Source organism: Crotalus tigris, unplaced genomic scaffold (assembly GCF_016545835.1).
Source record: "Crotalus tigris isolate CLP2741 ecotype Arizona unplaced genomic scaffold, ASM1654583v1 scf7180000018097.2503214, whole genome shotgun sequence".
Taxonomy (NCBI): domain Eukaryota; kingdom Metazoa; phylum Chordata; class Lepidosauria; order Squamata; family Viperidae; genus Crotalus; species Crotalus tigris.
Window position 1 is genome coordinate 563,230 of NW_024096820.1, and position 18,471 is coordinate 581,700.

Consider the following 18,471-nt stretch of genomic DNA (forward strand, 5'->3'; position numbering starts at 1 on the left):
TAGACATCTCCCTAACCAGGTGTCTTTCTAACAAAGCATCTTCAGGATATCACATGAACTAGGATAGCTTCCCTATCGCCATCTACACACAGCTGGTGTGTAATGACCTCCATGTAGCCAGTGCTCAGAGTCCTGTAACTGATAAAGGCGTTCTGTGATTCTCGCAGGTTTGCTATGATGGGGACAGAAAAAGTGGGTTTTTTTTCAATGCAAAGACTCAAGGCCGATTAGCTGAGCCCTCCCTGCAGAGCGGACCCTTTGAAGAGTTTTCCCATCTCTGTAGCACCGTCTTATGCCTTGACTTGGTCTCAACACTTGTTTTAGCCAGCAGACGTCCATGCAACGTGTTCTTTTATTATTATTATTATTATTAGTTTTATTCATTTGTAACATAAAATGTGAAAATGCAAAAGCAAATAGTAGGGGATAAGAGTATAGAAAGGAAAAACAAAAAAAGGTGTGAAGAAACAAAAGGCATTGACTTCCAACTCTCTCTGTTGCAGTAAAACCAGACATTAAAATCAAACCTCAACATTTTACATGTCTATCGTACATTTCTGTGACATGTTCACGCGCCCATGTAAACCACCACACACCTGTCTTTTGGCAGAGCTGTGTTACCCTCTCCTAAACTAACAGCTGGCCTTTTATTTGTTAACCTCCGGTAGCAAATAAAGAGGGAGGCACCTGGATCGCAACACGGAAGAGTAGCTTACCTGTAGTGTTTTGTGGTTTGTTTTTTTTAATGGTCATCTTTACATGCTCACATTTTGCACACCTTCGGATTCTTGGTTTGTTGAGTACAGGTGGTCCTCAACAACGGTTCGTTTAGTGACCATTCAAAGTTACAACGGCACTGAAAAAAGTGACTTATGACCGTTTTTCACAGGTACGGCTGTTGCAGCCTCCCCTTGGCCCTGTGATCAAAATTCAGGCACTCACTTGGCAACTGACTCGTACTTATGACGGTCACAGCGTCCCGGGGTCACGTGATCCCCTTTTGCGACCTTCTGACCAGCAAAGTCCATGGGGAAGTCAGATTCACTTAACGGCCATGTTGCTAGCTTAACAACTGCAGTGATTCACTTAACAATTGTGGCGAGAAAGGTTGTAAAACGGGGCAAAGCTCACTTAATAACAGAAAATTCGGGCTCGGGTGTGGTCGTAATTCGAGGACTACCTGTAGTCGGCTTCCAGAGCGGCTGCATCTGTTGGGAAACTGAGGAAAGCTGACAGCTGTGATTAGACCATCCCAAGAAGGGGGGGAGGGCTTCCTGCTGTAACACGATCCAGTCAGAGTTCCTGGTCAGGTATAAAATTCACCTGTATGAACTCGTTGCTGACCCCCAGGCAAGCAGCCTCCTCTAGAAATTACCCGTGCTAGAATTAATTCACCCGCTGACTATGCAACAGGCCTGTCACAAATGAAAGTTGGCAGAGAAGAGTTTGGGGGTCTAGTTGCTGAAGAAGAAATCTAAGGGCTCCAAGCTGGCCGGGGATGCTGGGATCTGTAGTTCAGCAACCCCTGGAGAGCTGAAGGGGTTAATGCAGTGTTTCCCAAACTTGACCATTTTAAGGCATGTGGACTTCAACTCCCAGAATTCCACAGCCAGCATTGCTGGCTGTGGAATTCTGGGAGTTGAAGTCCACATGCCTTAAAATGGTCAAGTTTGGGAAACACTGGGTTAATGCATCGTAGGGTTGCCCCCCCACACACACACAGAAGCAACCTTACGTCAGAATGCGCAGAATGTGGGCAGCTCTTAATTCCTCCTGTGGTTTTTAGATTTCAGATGGTCCGGGAGACGAGAGGTCAGAGTCTGCCTATGAAAGCGCCGACGAGGGTCTCGGGGAGGCTTCTCAGCTGTCCAAGAAGTCGGACCGAGGGGCCACAGCCCGGAAGGAGTACGTCTGCCAGGTAAGAAAGGAAGGGGCAAACTCTCGGAAAGACCAGGTCAGGGAGAGATCGTGGTGGGGAAAATGTATCTTGCGTGGTCACTAAGAGTCAACACTGAGGTGACAGCAGACCATCAGTGCTTGCCAAGGCAGCTTTTTGCTTGTAAATCTGAAAATTTAACATGAACAAATATGTTGAAATATCCATGGGAAACTGTCACCAGAATCGCCTTCCAGTACATCTAGGTCAGGGGTAGGCAACCTTGGCCCTTTTATGACTGGTGGACTTCAACTCCCAGAATTCCTCAGCCAACATGGGGGAAACTTTGGCCCCTTCATGACTGGTGGACTTCAACTCCCAGAATTCCTGAGCCATCATGGCTCAGCTTGGAAACCTCTCCCTTTCCCCTCAGCATGGCTGGCTCAGGAATTCTGGGAGTTGGAGTCCACTAGTCATAAAAGGGCCAAGGGTGCCTACCCCTGCCCAAATGCCTGAATTTTGATCACGTGACCTTGAGGAAAAAATATTTAAATATTTAAACCAGGGGTCTTGAAACATGGCCCTTTTATGACTGGTGGACTTCAACTCCCAGAATTCCTGAGCCAGCATGGGGAAACTATGGCCCTCTCATGACTGGTGGACTTCAGCTCCCAGAATTTCTCATCCAACCTGGCTCAGCTTGGAAACCTCTCCCTTTCCCCTCAGCATGGCTGGCTCAGGAATTCTGGGAGTTGGAGTCCACTAGTCATAAAAGGGCCAAGGTGGCCTACCCCTGTCCTAGGTAGACTTTCAACAAACCTCATGACTTGGCCCTTTAAACATGTCATTTGGGGCAGAACGAATGTTCCATTTGTATGTGATAATCTAAATGGGGACGTTCTTTTGTCAGTATCCAAACAATCATGTTCTAAAGCTCTAGTATTACAGACTTTGCCAATTAGGATAATATGAATACTGCATAATCTAAATAAAATGAAAACCAGAAACAGACAAGGTCTGTAGGGGAAACTAAACGGTCAAAATCTTATCTGCTGTAGACAATTTGCGAATCTCAAATATCTATCCGTTATTGGACGTTGGATCTATGCCAAGTCCAACTGCATTTGTCAGAATGTGCATTTTAAAAAAACATGTTTTGAGCTTGGAATTAATCACTCCCACCTGGGACTTGTCTTTTTGGGGGGCGGGTGGGAGGGGAGAGAAGGGGTTCTGTGTCCCACTGCTCAGCCTAGATAAAAATTGGCCAAGCAAACAGTGGGAGCCTTTAAGCGTGCTTGTTACAAATACTGCCTAACCTTCATAGAACAGAAGTGAGGGAAGCAGCAGTAACCGTGAAGTTGGAGAAAAGCAGCCTGAAGAAGGTAGTCACAGGCAACAATACATCCATTAGGGCTTGGCTTCCCCAACTCACATACTTTGCCTTTTTAGGCTGATAGCTTTAAAGTGTCACAACGCAGTTGTCATATTTTGAGCACACAGTCATATGTGGAAAGTGCAACCCACATGCAAAATACCTGGCCACTTGGAAACTCATTGCGGTTCTATCTGTGATACAGTACTTGGGTGTGGTGGAATTGTTTATTTGCTTGACAAGGAGCGCAGCTGCAGAGATGCTACTACATCTCTCGAAGCTTAACTTCCTGTAGTAATCCAGTTCCAAGATGGCAGCCAGTGGCCTTCTCCTGCGTAGCAAGCAGATTGTTTACCGATTGATGCTGCAGTATTGTGGAGCTCTCAGACCCGGCGGCCCTCCCTTTGGCCAGGCCCCACTGACCTCTGGAGCCGTGGTTTCACTAGCTAGGGACGTTCCTTCGGGTGGGGTCTGTGGCGGTCCCTGGTCCAGAGATAAGGAGATGGATGTGGGAGGTCAAGAAATAAATCGACCCCCTCATCACCGTCCAGCTTCCGGAAGTAGCTCAGAACACCCCGTTCTCTGATACAGGCAGTCCTCAACTTACGACCACAATTGAGCCCAAAATGTATGAGACATTTGTTAAGTGGATTTTGCCCCATTTTACGACCTTTCTTGCCACGGTTAAGTGAATCACTGGAGTTGATAAGTTAGTAACCCCGTTGTTAAGTGAATCCGGTTTCCCCATTGACTTTGCTGATCAGAAGGCCGCCAAAAGTGATCACACAATCTTGGGAAGCAGCAATGGCCCTAAGTAGGAGCCGGCAGCCAAGCCACTGAATTTTGATCACGTGACCCTGGGGATGCCGCAAAGGTCGTAACTGTGAAAAACGGTCATAAGTCACTTTTTTCATTGCCGTTGTAAACTTTCAGCAGTCACCAAATGAACCGCTGTAAGTCGAGGGTTCCCTGTGCTAAAAAGGGGTCTGCAAATGCTTCTTTTCTCCACCACAAGAAGCCACGAATGTTCGCCTTCCGTGGAAGCTCCCCGTTGAAGCCAGCTCTGTGGCTGCAGCTGCTGCCGGAGGCGTCCTCTTGGCACACACTCGGACGAGGCTGACCATGGACCCTCCTCTCGGGGAATCTGAATTTTTTTTTTTTTAAGGAGCCCCGTGCCCTTAAAAAAGACGGCAGCCTCAAGGGAGAGGGACCCTCGATCTGGCCCTTTAAGGCTTAACTTTTTTTCCCTTCTCAAGGTCTGCGAGAAGCCCGGGGAGCTGCTGCTGTGTGAAGGACGCTGCCTGGGGGCTTTCCACGCCAGCTGCAGCGGCCTCTCCGGACGACCCAAGGGGCGCTTCAGGTGCAGCGAATGCACTTCAGGCAAGTCTCGCTTCCCGGGGGGGCGGGACAGGAGCCTCTGCCCGCTCTGGACCCTCGTTGCCGGGGGATGGAACCCCGTGCTAACCTCCCGTCTCCACCTTTCCTATTGGAAAGGATTTGGTCCACTCTGTGGAATATTTTGCAGTACAGCCACCCTTCCATTTCCCCCAAATTTCCTTACTGTTCTCTAAAAGACATTTACAAAGTTAGACATTTAATATTGAGAGGAAGATGCTTATGGGGGGGACAGGCCTGTGAAAAATGATGTATTTTTTATTTATTTTTTATTTTTAAAAAAAGGTAGCTACTTTTCATTCCAAGCACTTTGTTGGCTCCAGCTAAGCATGAACTTGGCTCTGTTCTATTCTTGAGCAACCCTGAAAGGATGCTTTACGTTTTCATCAGGGCTCCACGCCTGTTTTGTCTGCAAGGAGAAGCAGTCGGAGGTCAAGCGCTGTGCCGTCTCTCACTGCGGAAAGTTTTATCACGAGGCCTGCGTGAAGAAATCCCCCCTCACCGTGTTTGAGAACCGGGGCTTTCGCTGCCCTCTGCACAGTTGCGAGAGTTGTCACATTGCCAACCCCTCCAACCCCAAAGTGTCCAAAGGTACCTGCTCTCTACTTCTTTCCCCCCCCCCTTTCTTCTTCCCTCTGGCTCTCTGGGTGCCGCCGGGGGCTCTTTCCCGGAGGGCCCAGAGCACCGGGGTGGGCGGCCATGATGCGGCCGCTGCCAGGAGCACAGAGAGGCGCCGCGGCCGCCTGCCACAAACGCAGGCAGTCCTCCACTCACGGCCACAATAAGTTAGTAACCCAGTTGTACAATGAATCTGGCTCCAGCCCCCCACTGACTTTGCTTGTCAGAAGGGGATCACGTGACCCCGGGACACACTGCGACCGTCATAAATGTGAGCCAATTTTCAAGCCTCTGCATGTAAATCGCGTGACCGGGGAGGGGAATGCTATAACGGTCGTAAGTCTGAAAAATGGCCATAAGTCTCTTTTTTTTCCGTGTTGTTGTAACTTTGAACAGTCACTAAGCAAACTGTTGTAAGTCCAGGACTAGCCGTAGTCTTTTGTTTGTTCGAAGGTGGGCGTTCTTGAGCAAAGAGACGCCAGTTTCGTGATGAAATAAGGGACGCTCCTGTTATGAGCCGAGCTGTTAATTTATGAAGGGTTTTTAAGGTCAGGATTTTGCCGATTAAATAAATAGACAGCCAGACTTCTTTTCTGCCTGGTGATAGGCTCACATGGATTAGTCATACCGTCCTTGTGAGTCCGAGGTATCACAAATGGTTTACACAACAGAGTAAGCTCTTCCATCCACAGCAGGAGAGTCTACTAGCTATGAAACCGAAGTGGGGGAAAAATCATTTTGAGGCGAGCGTCTTCCGGTCAAACAAGGGCCTTGGCAGGGTTTGGTAGTTTTTGCTGTGAAATGTTTGATTCATGTCTAAATGCCCATTTTAGAGATGTTTTTCCCATCTGCCCTTCTCTCTGTAATTCCCCACATTCAGCCTCATTTTTGTGTCCGTGTGCCTGCATGTCTCTCTCAAGATGACGCTCTCCCGTACTTTAGAGAGCAGTTCATGGAAGCTTAGGCCACAATCCAGTGTTGCTCAACTCTGGGATGTGCGGACTTCAACTCCCAGAATTCCCCAGCCAGTGGACTTCCACAACTGGCTGGGGAATTCTGGGAGTTGTAGTCCACACATCTCAAAGACTGAGAAACGCTGCCATACTCCCCTAGCTAGTTATGGATTTTGGTGCGCTCTGCTCCTTTTTAAGTTCCTAAGCATTTTTGTCAATATGTTGACAGGCAAAATGATACGGTGCATTCGCTGTCCGGTGGCTTACCACGTGGGCGACAATTGTGTGGCTGCCGGTTGTGCCATGCTTTCCTCCAGCAGCATTGTGTGTACCAACCACTTTACTGCCACAAAGGGGAAAAGCCACCACGCTCATGTGAACGTCAGCTGGTGTTTTGTGTGCTCAAAAGGTAAACAACTGACTTAATTTTATTCGAACGGTTCTTCGGGGCTGTGATGGGTCTTCATGGTGGGTAAGGGGATTTTGTTGTGGCTGGTCAGACTTTTTATTAAGTTTAAAGCCCCTTTATTTCGTGTGTGTGTGTGTGTGTGTGTGTGTGTGTGTGTGTTGCAAAAGTATTTAGAAAAGATAGGGGTTTTGGTTCTGAATGGAACTGAAGACTTTGCATGTCTAAATATAAGAATGGGAAGAGTTCTTTTATAAATATGAAGTTAGCATATGCTAACCTGCCTGCCCCACCCCGCATTGACTCCTGAAACCTGCTCCAGAAAATTCTCTTTTTGAGGGCAGGTATGGGAGAAGAAATAGGTTTCAATAAGAAATGCGGTTCTCAGCCACCTCATCTGTGCCTTCAGTCCAAGAAAAGAGGACCCAAATCAACCTTTTTCCCATTCATTGCGTGAAGACCTTCAGTCTTGGTGTGTGAGTCAAGTCTAGCTTCAAATCCATGTTTAAATTGGGTAGCCTAGATTTAAAAATGTGTGCTGAAAGAGTCAGCAAGCCATCATCCATGGACGAACTTGATGTGGGGAATATGACCCACATTTTAAAGCTTTCTGTCTTCGGATAGCATTTGTAGGCTGTTTGTCCAACAAGCGTGGTTCAAATGTTGTGCTTCCAGCTTTTCTTGGTCACAAAGGGAGGTGTAGATAGTAGGCACATCTCCCAGTTTACTAGGAGTTCGTTCTGCTGCTGTTCTCAAAATAGAGCCTAGCAAACACTGTAATCTTTGCATAATTCCTTTTTGCTTGCATGGACTTGAGCTTTAATCTTTACAGAGAAACACATTAGCATTTTTATGCTCAAAATAAAGCCTTTTTTTTCTTTTTCCTGTCATTGAGGGTTGTTTTGTGCCTTTTGTTACAGGGGGAAGCTTGTTATGTTGTGAGTCTTGTCCTGCTGCGTTTCATCCCGACTGTCTAAACATTGAAATGCCAGACGGAAGCTGGTATTGCAATGACTGCAAAGCAGGGAAAAAAATCCATTTTCAAGATATCATTTGGGTCAAACTGGGAAATTACAGGTTTGGATTTATAAACATACCTTAAATATTTTTTAAAAAATCGTTGTGGGTCTATATCAGTGGTTCTCAACCTTTTTAATTCCGTGACCCCCAGCCGGTCGTAAGTTGAGGACTACTCAACTGGTGCAGCACCGTTTGCAGACTGGGACTTTTGGCGGGCTCAGCAGGGCAGAGACAGCCTGGACAATTCCTATTGGCTTTTGAAAGCCAATAGAATTAGACTCTATTTAAGAGAGTCTATTTTATTGGCTTTCAAAAGCCAATAGAATAAAAGGGAGTAGCACAGCTAAGGAAAAGGGGAAAAAATGGCGGACTGCGTTGTTTGGCGACCCCCCTGAAATGGTCGTTCGACCCCAAATGGGGTCCCGACCCACAGGTTGAGAACCACTGGTCTATATGATGGTGTCTCTTCCTCAGAGCTCAGAAAAGGGGGAATTTGTAGGTAGAAAGATCTTTGACGGGGAGTTGTATGCATTAACACAATCTCTTCTGTATGAGACTGATGTTCATTTGTTTCTGAGAGGACGCTGGCCTCAATTTCTTCCTTTCGTTGGGTTGTTTTTGTGGTAGGTGGTGGCCAGCCGAAGTCTGCCATCCCAAAAACGTCCCCCCAAATATCCAGAAAATGAAGCACGAGATTGGAGAATTCCCTGTGTTTTTCTTTGGCTCTAAAGATTACTACTGGACCCATCAGGCCCGCGTGTTCCCCTATATGGAAGGAGACCGGGGAAGTCGGTACCAGGCCATTAAAGGGATCGGGAAAGTCTTCAAAAACGGTAAAATATTTCGCCACATTTCAACTCAAAGGCACTCTTGCTAGGCGATCAGCTTCTGTCGCGTAGAATCAGAATCCAGTGCAGTTCACCCAGGAGTTTGGATTTCAGTATTTTACTTGGCTGCGCCTGGTGACGGCGCCTAGTTAAGCTTGACTTCAGAAAAGCTAAGCAGGGTCAACGAGGTTGGTAACTATATTATAATTATTGTATACGGGGAGTTCTCAACCTGTGACGAGTTGTTTGGCAAACATTGGAAGTTACAACAGACCCTCTTGTTGTTTTTTTCCAATAAATTTTTTTTTATTTTCCATTTATTCATCATACAAAATACAATTTACATGATAAAATAAATTCATAACCATTGGTACCGCCTGCCTATTCCCCCCAGGCTGCGTCCACCCTCTCTAGTACCTTCCCTACTTCCCTCCTCTTTCTTTCCTCCCCTCCTACTCTCTTCCTCCCCTTCTCCTCTTACCATCCTCCTTCCTCCCTACACCTTCCTCCCCTCTCATCCCTCTCAAACACATGAACACAGCATAGGGGAAGTGCCCAAGCAGCACCTCTCTCATAAACTACCATATCTATATTATCCTTACCCACCCACCCACCCTCAACCCTCCCCTCCTCACTTCCCAGAGCAGAGTACAGGGTTATTAATGACAAAGTTAACAATAAAAAGGAAAGGAAAAAGAAAAGGAAAGAAAAGAAAAAAAAATATCATACTTAGCCTTTAACTCCCCTTAAATTACATCATAAACAAATCTCTACAACATTTACTATAAAATTTACTCATAAAATAAATGAAACTTTGTAGTCCCATACTTTTTCTGAATATAATCTATCCATCTTCTCCCAGACCCTATTGGTTTTGAAGGTCTGAAGGTCCCTCCCCTCCAGTGTCACGTGACCGAACTTCAAGCGCTTCTCAACCGAGCCGCATACATTGCAGCAAAACCACCCCCAGCAAACCATTCGCTCACTTAATCACTGTGATGATTAAATGGGTGACCTTCGCAAAAAATGTTGCAAAATCAATACCAGTCACTCCCATTACAGTTGTAAGTCAAGGACTACTTGTACACAGCTGTGTGAAATCACAGCTGCTAGTCCCTCAACTGGGGTTGGCCTTCATAAGCATCACATTCTTCTCAAGAACCTGAGATGCTGTAACATATCGATATAATACAATGTTTCCCTGAAAATAAGACTGGGTCTTATTTTTTTTATTATTATTTTTTGCCTCCAAAAGAGGTACCAGCTCTTATTTTCGGGGTAGGCCTTACCTCACCTCTGGCACTGACAGCCCCACCCAGCCGGTCCACTTCTTCTGGGGCCGAAGTTCTGCAGATGCATTCAGGCCTGCATTTTGCAATCAGGCCTTCCCGGAAGGTCCATGCAGCCAAGTACCGAGCCATGGATTCAATCCATCGCTTGGTGCTCAGCTAAAGAGGTTTTCAGAGAAATGCAGGCCTGGCTGCAGAAGAAGAAATGGGCCAGAGAGGAGAGGCCTGGCTGCCAGGTGAGCGGGTACAGAGCAGGTGGGCCTTAGCTTGATTTTTAGGTGTGTGCCTCGCCCCAAAACTAGGGTTTATTTTTGGGATAGGGCTTATATTAGGCCCATCCCCAAAAAATCAAGCTAGGGCTTATTGTTGGTGTAGGCCTTGCTTTTTGGGGAAACACGGTACATATGCAGATCCAAGCAGCTAATGAGGTTGAGGCCTAATTCTTATAGGGAATATTTGTAGTTGTAATTTTACCAATTCTTTTTTTAAAGCTTTGCAAGACGCGGAAACACGCTTCCGGGAGATAAAATTTCAGCGGGAAGCCAAAGAAACTCAAGAAAACGAACGCAAACCTCCCCCTTACAAACATATCAAGGTGAGATGCTTTGAAGGACGGGTCTGGTCCCTCTCTGACCCCCAAAATAATCGGTCCAGGGATGGGCCCAGGATGCTCTGGGGTGAAGGAGAAGAGGGTAGCTGGGGATGAAAACTTTGGAGTTTTCATAGGTCAGCTTTAGCCTAAATGGGGTTCTGTGTTGTATCAATCGTCAGAGGAAAGGACCATTTTTAAGTACAGGAGTGAGAGATAAAGGGCTTTAATTGTCTTTTTGTTCTAGTTTTATTAAATAAAAATTGCTAGAGAAGGGATAAGATATTTCCAAAGGATTTTAGTTCTAGTTGACAAGCTGAATGATAATAACCAGATATTGGATCTACAGTAGAGGAGTGTTAAACATATGGGAAACAGAACTGAGCAACTATAATTTAAAATAAATAACTACCAGTTACTTAAAGGGAAATATTTGTGGCAGAATAATGTTTTTTCAGAATGTTCATCCATAAAGTATGACTTAATCATCTTCACATCCAAAAAGCATTCAATAAATCTTCTGGATTGTGTGTTTTGCTAGGTCGAATTGGTAATATTTTTATGCATTTCTGTATATGTGTAATTACACACAAAAAAAAAACCACTCAGAGAAGAGGTGTGCTTTCTTTAGTTCCCAAACTCGCCCTTCCATACAGCAAAGAATGCTAAAGCTGGGGTCTGGCCTGCCTTTTCTCCCACCGCTACCCAGAATATCTAGGGATCTCCTGGCTTCTTTTGCCCCTCAGACTACCCTAACCCAGTTGGTTGTTCTCTTTCCCCTTGGAGGAGGCAGCTAGCTGGGTTAGGATTAGCAGGGTTTCGCCCTCCTGTTGGCCGGATAGAGGCCCGTGTGGGGTGCTGGGGAAGGAAGTGGAAGCAGGCGAGGCTGGCAGAATCTGAAGCCCCCCCAGCTGCCATGGCAGCCTGCCCCTCGGTGCCTCTGAGCAACAGGAGGAGCCGCCAAAGTCTTCGAGGTCCCATGAAAGCCGAGGGGGTGGGGGGGTTAGAGTGCAAGGGATGCGCAAAACACACGAGCGCAAAGGACGGAAGTGGGTCGGTGCGCTTGGGTCGGGACCTTGTGGGCCTTTTGGGGGGGGGCGCCCAGTCAGCGCCTGCTTTGGTCTTTCGTCTGCAGGTCAACAAGCCCTTTGGGAAGGTCCAGATCTATACGGCGGACATCTCAGAGATCCCCAAGTGCAACTGCAAGCCTTCGGACGAGAACCCCTGCGGCCTGGACTCCGAGTGCCTGAACCGGATGCTGATGTACGAGTGCCACTCGCAGGTCTGCCCGGCTGGAGGGCGCTGCCAGAACCAGTGCTTCAGCAAGCGCCAGTACCCGGAGACCAAGATCATCCGGACGGAGGGCAAGGGCTGGGGCCTGGTCGCCAAGAGGGACATTAAGAAGGTGGGGCTGCTGACCGGCGGGGTGTGTGTGTGTGTGTGTGCTTGTGGCAGCACCAGATGGAGGACGTGCAGCCGGGGGGGGGGACTCCCAAGGGGCCTTTCGGCATCATAATAATAATAGTCTCTCCCTTCGGTTTACATCCCACCTTTCTTTCCCCCTGTGGCTCAAAATGTCCACACGGAGAGTCCTCGGCTTTTACAGCAGTTCATTTAGTAACCATTTGACGTTACAACGGCACTGTAAAAAGTGACTTGTGACCGTTTCTCACCCTTCGTGACCGTTGCAGCATCCCCCGTGGGTCACGTGATCAAAACTGAGACGCTTCGCACTGACTCAGAGTTATGACGGTCGCGGAGTGTCCCGGAGTCACGTGATGATCCCCTTCTGTGACCTTCTGACCAGCAAAGTCCACGGGCAAGACAGATTCGCTTAACCACTTGGTTATCAGCTTAACTGATTCACTTAACAACCGTGGACAAGACCGGTCGTAAAGTGGGGCAAAACTCACCCTTAAGGAATGTTTCAGTGAACCACAGAAAAGTTGGGCTTACCTGGATCGTATCAGCCCAAGAAAAAGGGAAATTGGACAGAGGCAGCCTTTGGGGCCAGGCTTGATTCTTACACCCAGGTCTGACGGTTGTGCAAAGGCCCCCCCCCTCCCTTTCTCCTCCCCCCCCCCATTTTCTTCTCTTGGCTGGTTGAGCAGCTGCGCTTTCCCCTCCCTCAGGGCGAGTTTGTGAACGAGTATGTGGGCGAAGTGATTGACGAAGGGGAATGCATGGCGAGGATCAAATACGCTCACGAAAACGACATCACGCACTTTTACATGCTCACCATTGATAAGGTAGGGTTCTTTTTATATGGCTTAGCTTGACCTTCGTCTTAACCCTGGTACCTATAAATGCGGTATTTATAAACTGGCTTTTTATTCAGCAATAGCAAGACTCTCAATTCTCACAGTGGGGGGAAAAAAACCTAGCACAAAAGCAACATCAGTAAGCCTACCGATCAACACCGTTTTAAACACCGAGTTTAAAACGCCTCTGTAGAAATTAGGGCGACAGGAAGTGCTAGTATTTCTTTGACACCCTTTTTTTGAGTTATGTTTAAAACTGCAATCCTGTATCCACCTATCTTGGTGAAAATCCTCTTATGTGTAAATGGCATTCCTTTTTATGTAGACGTGTATTGGATTACGCTCCGAAGTGAATATAGTAATTATTCAATAATAAAAGCTGAATGGAAGAAGAGAAGGTTGCATTATGTGACAGTTCTGTACCTTTCACCTACAAATGCTTTTGTCCAACAAAGCTGAAGCTTCAACTTCTTCATCTACTTTGGAACTAGGAAAAGATAATTTCTGACTGATCTAGGAATTCTCAACTTCTACACCAGGGGTCTTCCAACTCGGCCCTTTTATGACTTGTGGACTTCAACTCCACACGTGCCTGGCTGAGGAATTCTGGGAGTTGAAGTCCACAAGTCATAAAAGGGCCGAGTTGGAAGACCCCTACTCTACACGAAGAGTTTTGCTTGTTTGCTTACCCTTCTGTGTTCCCAGGACTGGAAATACTTAATGGCAATATCTCTATCCTCCCTGCTTTTCAAGGAAGGGATACCAAGGTTTGTTTTTTAAAAAAAAACCAGAAGAAACCCCATTTCTTTGCATTGTCCATTGAAGATCCAAAACATTTTTTTCTCTGTCTAATCATCTCAAGACGAGAAAAGAAAGAAAACACATCTTCCTGACCCAATTGTTCCAAACCGAGGAACAATTATATTTCTTTCACAATTTTGTACGTTTTCCAGGTATCTTAATTTAGCTAGGTGATGAGACATTACTGTAAGGCAGAATTAATCAAATCCAGATGTAGAGCTCTGAAATTCTAGGTTTCTCTTAAAAGTGTGATAAAATTTGCACAGATTACAGATTTAAGTCTGTCGAGGAAGAATTAAATATACCAGCTGTGGGGGGGGCCAAGGCTCTGTTTCTGTTGAAACGGTACAGCTGTACCTCAGATTTTTGCCTGACTCCTTTGATTTCCAGGACCGCATAATTGACGCCGGGCCGAAAGGCAACTATTCTCGCTTTATGAATCACAGCTGCCAGCCGAACTGCGAGACCCTGAAGTGGACGGTGCATGGCGACACCCGAGTAGGCTTGTTTGCGGTGTGTGACATTCCCACAGGTACAAGCTGCTCTCCTCCTCCTGTGCAAGGTTTTTTTTCTCTTAAAAAGAAATCAAGCCTTAAAAGCCTGCTCAGAAAACTTCTCACACTGATGCAGCTGAAACATCTTTCAAGTGTGGGCTTAACCTGCCCTCTTAATGCAGCAGAACAAACACAAACAAAAGAGGAAAAAAATATTTTGTTTGACAAAGCTGCAGAAACTGGGGGTGCTGTTTCCAAGCTGACCTTGTTCCTGTTGTAATGATGGTTACAATAAGCTTTTCCTCTTTCATGGTTGGAGAAAATGACTAAAAAACAAATAGACTTTAAACCAGAATTATTTTTGTTAGGAATAATAGGAGGTAATTATGAGAAAGATTGCAGATATTTAATACCACATGTACTAATGGCAGCAAGAATGGTATTTGCCCAACATTGGAAAAATGAAAACTTACCAAATGAAGAATTAGTTAAGAAAATTTTATAGTGTGTAGAAATGTGGATAGATTGACTTTAAAAGATAAAAGAGAAAGAAGGCTCGGTGTACTTTAGAACATGGGATAATTTCTATCCATGGCTAGAAAAACGAATTAGAGAGAAAGGAAGGTGATACGTAATTTGGAATACATATTAGCAAGAAGAAGGCTATTGAATGATTAATTAGCATATTGTTTATGATAATTAACTATTTTCTATTATTGTTGGTTAAATACATAAACCCAGACATTATGCTGTTTGCTAAATATTGAGAATGTTACTTGGAAAAACCCCAACCTTAATCCTAACCCTAACCTAAATCCCGACCCCATCTTTTTCCTAACCCCATAAACATTAATAAAATCAATTTGGTTTCCCCCTCAGGAACAGAATTAACCTTCAACTACAATCTGGATTGCCTGGGCAATGAGAAGACAGTGTGCAAGTGTGGGGCTCCCAACTGCAGCGGCTTCCTTGGGGACAGACCGAAGGTATGTGACATGCGCCAAGAAGAGGAATCTCTCTCCACGGGCGACTACAACGCTCGCCGAGTGGTTTCTGAGGGACCAATTTTAGGGGGCAGAAAGGGGCAGCCTAAGGCAAGGCCTTTTGAAGCCAGGCACCTCAAATGGACTAACTCACAGAATGTGTCCGGAATCTGGAACCCGTAACTCCCAACGAAATTTGGCCAATTTTGAAAAACTTTTTGTGATGTTAAAAAAAAAAAAATCATCATAAAACAATTGTCCAATTATTTCTAAGAATACCTCTGGGTCCTTCTCCGTCATCCAGGTCACGGTTGTCCCAAAGGTGCTTTTTTTTTTCTCAAGAGGCAACTGGACTTTCTTGTTTTTCTTTGAAGACGTTTTGCTTCTCATCCAAGAAGCTTCTTCAGCTCTGACTGGATGGTGGGGAATGGAAGGATTGATATATCTGCATGAAGCACAGCTCCCACTTCTCAATGACTCTGACTCAGGACAGAGAAAAACCTCCAAGTGGCTTCAGGGTACAAATGACCAGCTGTCTGCAAGGAGTGTAAATCCTGCCATTCTCCCAGCATCCAGTCCAGAGCTGAAGAAGCTTCTGGGATGAGAAGGGAAACATCTTCAGAGGAAAACAAAGAAAGTCCAGTTGCCTCTTGAAAACAGCACTTTTGGCACTACCAAGAGCTGTTTTTTTAGTGGAGGAGCATTCAGTAAAATTACAAAATTAAATAGTCTCTCCCCGAGGAAGGTAAGAGTGGACGATGGTGGCATTTTGACCAACAATGCTTCTCTCTTTAGTTCCGTCTTGCGTGGCCATTGTCAAGTCACCACACTGGAAACATTTTGCAAGAGGATTCCCAACAAGTTTTTATAATTTAAAATGGCTAAAAACGGTGGGGCAACTCCTTAAAGGCTGCACTAATCTCCTAATCTGCAAAACGGAAACTTTTCTTTTTCTTTTTTTTTTCTTTTTTTAAGAATTCATCCTCCAACGCCTCAGAAGAGAAAGGAAAGAAGACCAAAAGAAGGGCAAGGAGACGCAAAACGAAAAATGAAGCTAGGAAAAAAACGGAGGACTACTGTTTCCGCTGCGGAGATGGAGGGCAGCTTGTCCTGTGTGACCGGAAGTCCTGCACCAAGACCTATCACCTCTCCTGCCTCGATCTGGTAAAACGTCCCTTCGGTGAGTAAGAAAATGCAGATTTTGGACCCGCGAGGATTGTAATTGAAAAATTGCAAGTTTAGAAGGAGTCTGTTTTCCTCCGCTGCTCCCCCTTCGGGGGGGTCAAGCTAAGAGTTGAGTCCGGGGTTAACCGTCTCCAGCCAAGCTGGTCCACGGTAAAGCAGTGAGAAGGGAAAGGTTGGTGTAGTTTTGTTGAGGGGTTTGACCGGGCAGAATTGTTCAAGCTCCTCCTGGGCGTCTGTGTGTGTGTGTTCCTGCATGCCAGCTCCGTGGGAGAGGTGGTGGTGGGCAGGAGAAGGAGGCTAGCAGCCATTCTGCTCAGCAGGGCCACGTTCATCTGCCTGGGGTCTTCTCTGTCCCAGGGAGAGGGACATCGTCTTCAGGAGTCGTCCTTGGAAATGATAAAGCAGCAGGCTCATGGAGAGGAAACCAGATTCCAAAGTTAAACCGTACATTGTTAAGCTAATTGTAGTTTATTCAGCGGGAAGGAAAAGTCCTGAAAGAGGCCCTCTCCAAAAGTGTGTTTCTAGCTTTAAACACTTCCGGTTGTGTTTGCTTAACAACATGCTGACTTTTTTATTTCAAGTTGTTTTTAATCGGTTCTTGTCCATTATTTTGATAACGGTCAAGGAGATAAGCGAACGTGTGCATTGTTCAATAGAGTGGCTGCCTTTGTCCGGTTCATTCAGGCTGGAGGGAAGGATTTTGGTGGATGTGTGGACATCGTGGCCCGTTTTTCTGAGTTGATATTTTGTTCTTTCCCCCCCCCCCCACACGGCAGGCAAGTGGGAGTGCCCTTGGCATCACTGCGACGTTTGTGGCAAGCCCTCCGTTTCCTTCTGCCACTTCTGCCCCAATTCCTTCTGCAAGGATCACCAAGAGGAGGCCCTGCTGGAGTGCAACCGGAGCGGAGAGTGGTTTTGCCCTGACCACCCCGGGGAGAACTTCACGGAGAAGAAAGCCAAACGGCCTCCCAGGAAACTGATTTCGGTCAAATGTAAAGGGCAAAGGAACAAGTGGAAGAGGACATAATGTTGAGAGGAACAGACTCCCCCCCCCCCCGCCAGTCCCACTGCCAAGGTTGTCTTGTAAATAAGTTGTGAATAGGATCAGGGAAGGACACCCATTTACTACACATCTTGCGCAAGAACTGGCTTTGGGGGCGAACGATTTTTAACCGACTGAGCCAACCCCGCAGCTGGGCGCCCGCTGCATCTGCACTGATCATGAACTCTGGCCTGCCAAGTTCAGACATTTCAGGACAAACCAGGTTTTCTCTCCAGAAATAAATAATGAGAATACTTGAACTGTTAGGAATGGAACAGTTCTTCCTTCCCCGGTGCTTCCTGAACGGAGGTGTGTTGATTTTTCGGCCAGCGACGGCGTATATGGACGGTCTCGTAGCCTTTGAAATAGTAATCACCCCTCGGAAATGTTTAAATAGAGGGAGAAAAAGAGAGAGAGAGAGCTCGACTAGCTTTTGAAGCCCAACGTGATGAGGAGATCCGCTCAACAGGATTGCATTAAATAAGAGGGTGGGGGAGGGGGGAATGTGGTACCATGGCTTTTGATTTTATTGTTTTAATTGTAACAACATTCAAGACGCTGAAGACAAGGAAGCAGCACACCTCTTGAACCCGTGGCAAGCTTTGGAAGAAGAGTCCAGTCAACTGTGCCTCAGGTCAACTGTTTAGTTCCCATAAGCAAAAAAGGGGAAAAAAAATGCATTACCAGTGTCCTCCTTTAAATGGATATTAAAATCTGTGCCCAATTTTTAGATCGTATTTGCATAATAAAAGTATTTCAAAATCGAACCTATTTTGAGACTTCTTTTGAGAAGCAGACTGAAATAAGTGTCAAAAGGATGCTGGAAACAAAAGCAACTCTTGAGCTGACCTCCCTGAGCAGACGTCCCCGTTTTTTTGTGTTTTTGTTTCTGGCAACTTCTGGCTAAAAATGGGATTGGAAGCCCAACCACAAATAGATGTTTTTAGTGACCAGGAAGCAGGTGGACTAGTGCTGTCGTTAGCATCTCAAGCTGCTCCTAGTAGTTGCTTCTCCTTTGGGGATGCATTGCGGGAATTTCGTAGGTCTTTTTCTCCATGGACCCTGACTGGATCCAGGCCATTATTTTAACCTAGTTCTTCTGCCTGCTTCTCCCCTCACACCCCGTTTAATCCCATTCTCTTCTGTTTTCAAGAGATGCTGTGCTGATGGGAGGGTGACTGAATCCCAGCTTCCTTTATATAAGTTGTTTTTTTTAAAGGGTGTTCCTGCATTCTTCGTGAGTATGGCAAAGATGTGAACAGAAGTAATGCATTATACAGTTTTACCTGTGATGTGGAGTGGATGTTAATAAAAGTTCCCGATAGAAATTTTAGGAGGGTCACGTTATGCCACATTAAGT

At 46.1% G+C, this 18,471-nt stretch overlaps 1 protein-coding gene across 4 annotated transcripts in view; it reads left to right on the forward strand.

Moving 5' to 3' along the window:
* Positions 1-17,878, forward strand: part of NSD2 (nuclear receptor binding SET domain protein 2) — a 50,632-nt gene extending 32,754 nt beyond the window's left edge. For all 4 annotated transcript variants that reach the window (XM_039347628.1, XM_039347632.1, XM_039347629.1 and 1 more), the window contains exons 11-23: positions 1,787-1,918; positions 4,505-4,628; positions 5,034-5,234; positions 6,444-6,623; positions 7,541-7,697; positions 8,268-8,473; positions 10,248-10,351; positions 11,481-11,750; positions 12,478-12,594; positions 13,798-13,939; positions 14,781-14,887; positions 15,860-16,064; positions 16,846-17,878. In XM_039347628.1, coding sequence (XP_039203562.1) covers positions 1,787-1,918; positions 4,505-4,628; positions 5,034-5,234; positions 6,444-6,623; positions 7,541-7,697; positions 8,268-8,473; positions 10,248-10,351; positions 11,481-11,750; positions 12,478-12,594; positions 13,798-13,939; positions 14,781-14,887; positions 15,860-16,064; positions 16,846-17,096 — 2,196 coding nt within the window. In that variant the 3' untranslated portion in view covers positions 17,097-17,878. The remainder of the gene's footprint in view (positions 1-1,786; positions 1,919-4,504; positions 4,629-5,033; positions 5,235-6,443; positions 6,624-7,540; positions 7,698-8,267; positions 8,474-10,247; positions 10,352-11,480; positions 11,751-12,477; positions 12,595-13,797; positions 13,940-14,780; positions 14,888-15,859; positions 16,065-16,845) is intronic.
* The last annotated feature ends 593 nt before the right edge of the window (positions 17,879-18,471 follow it).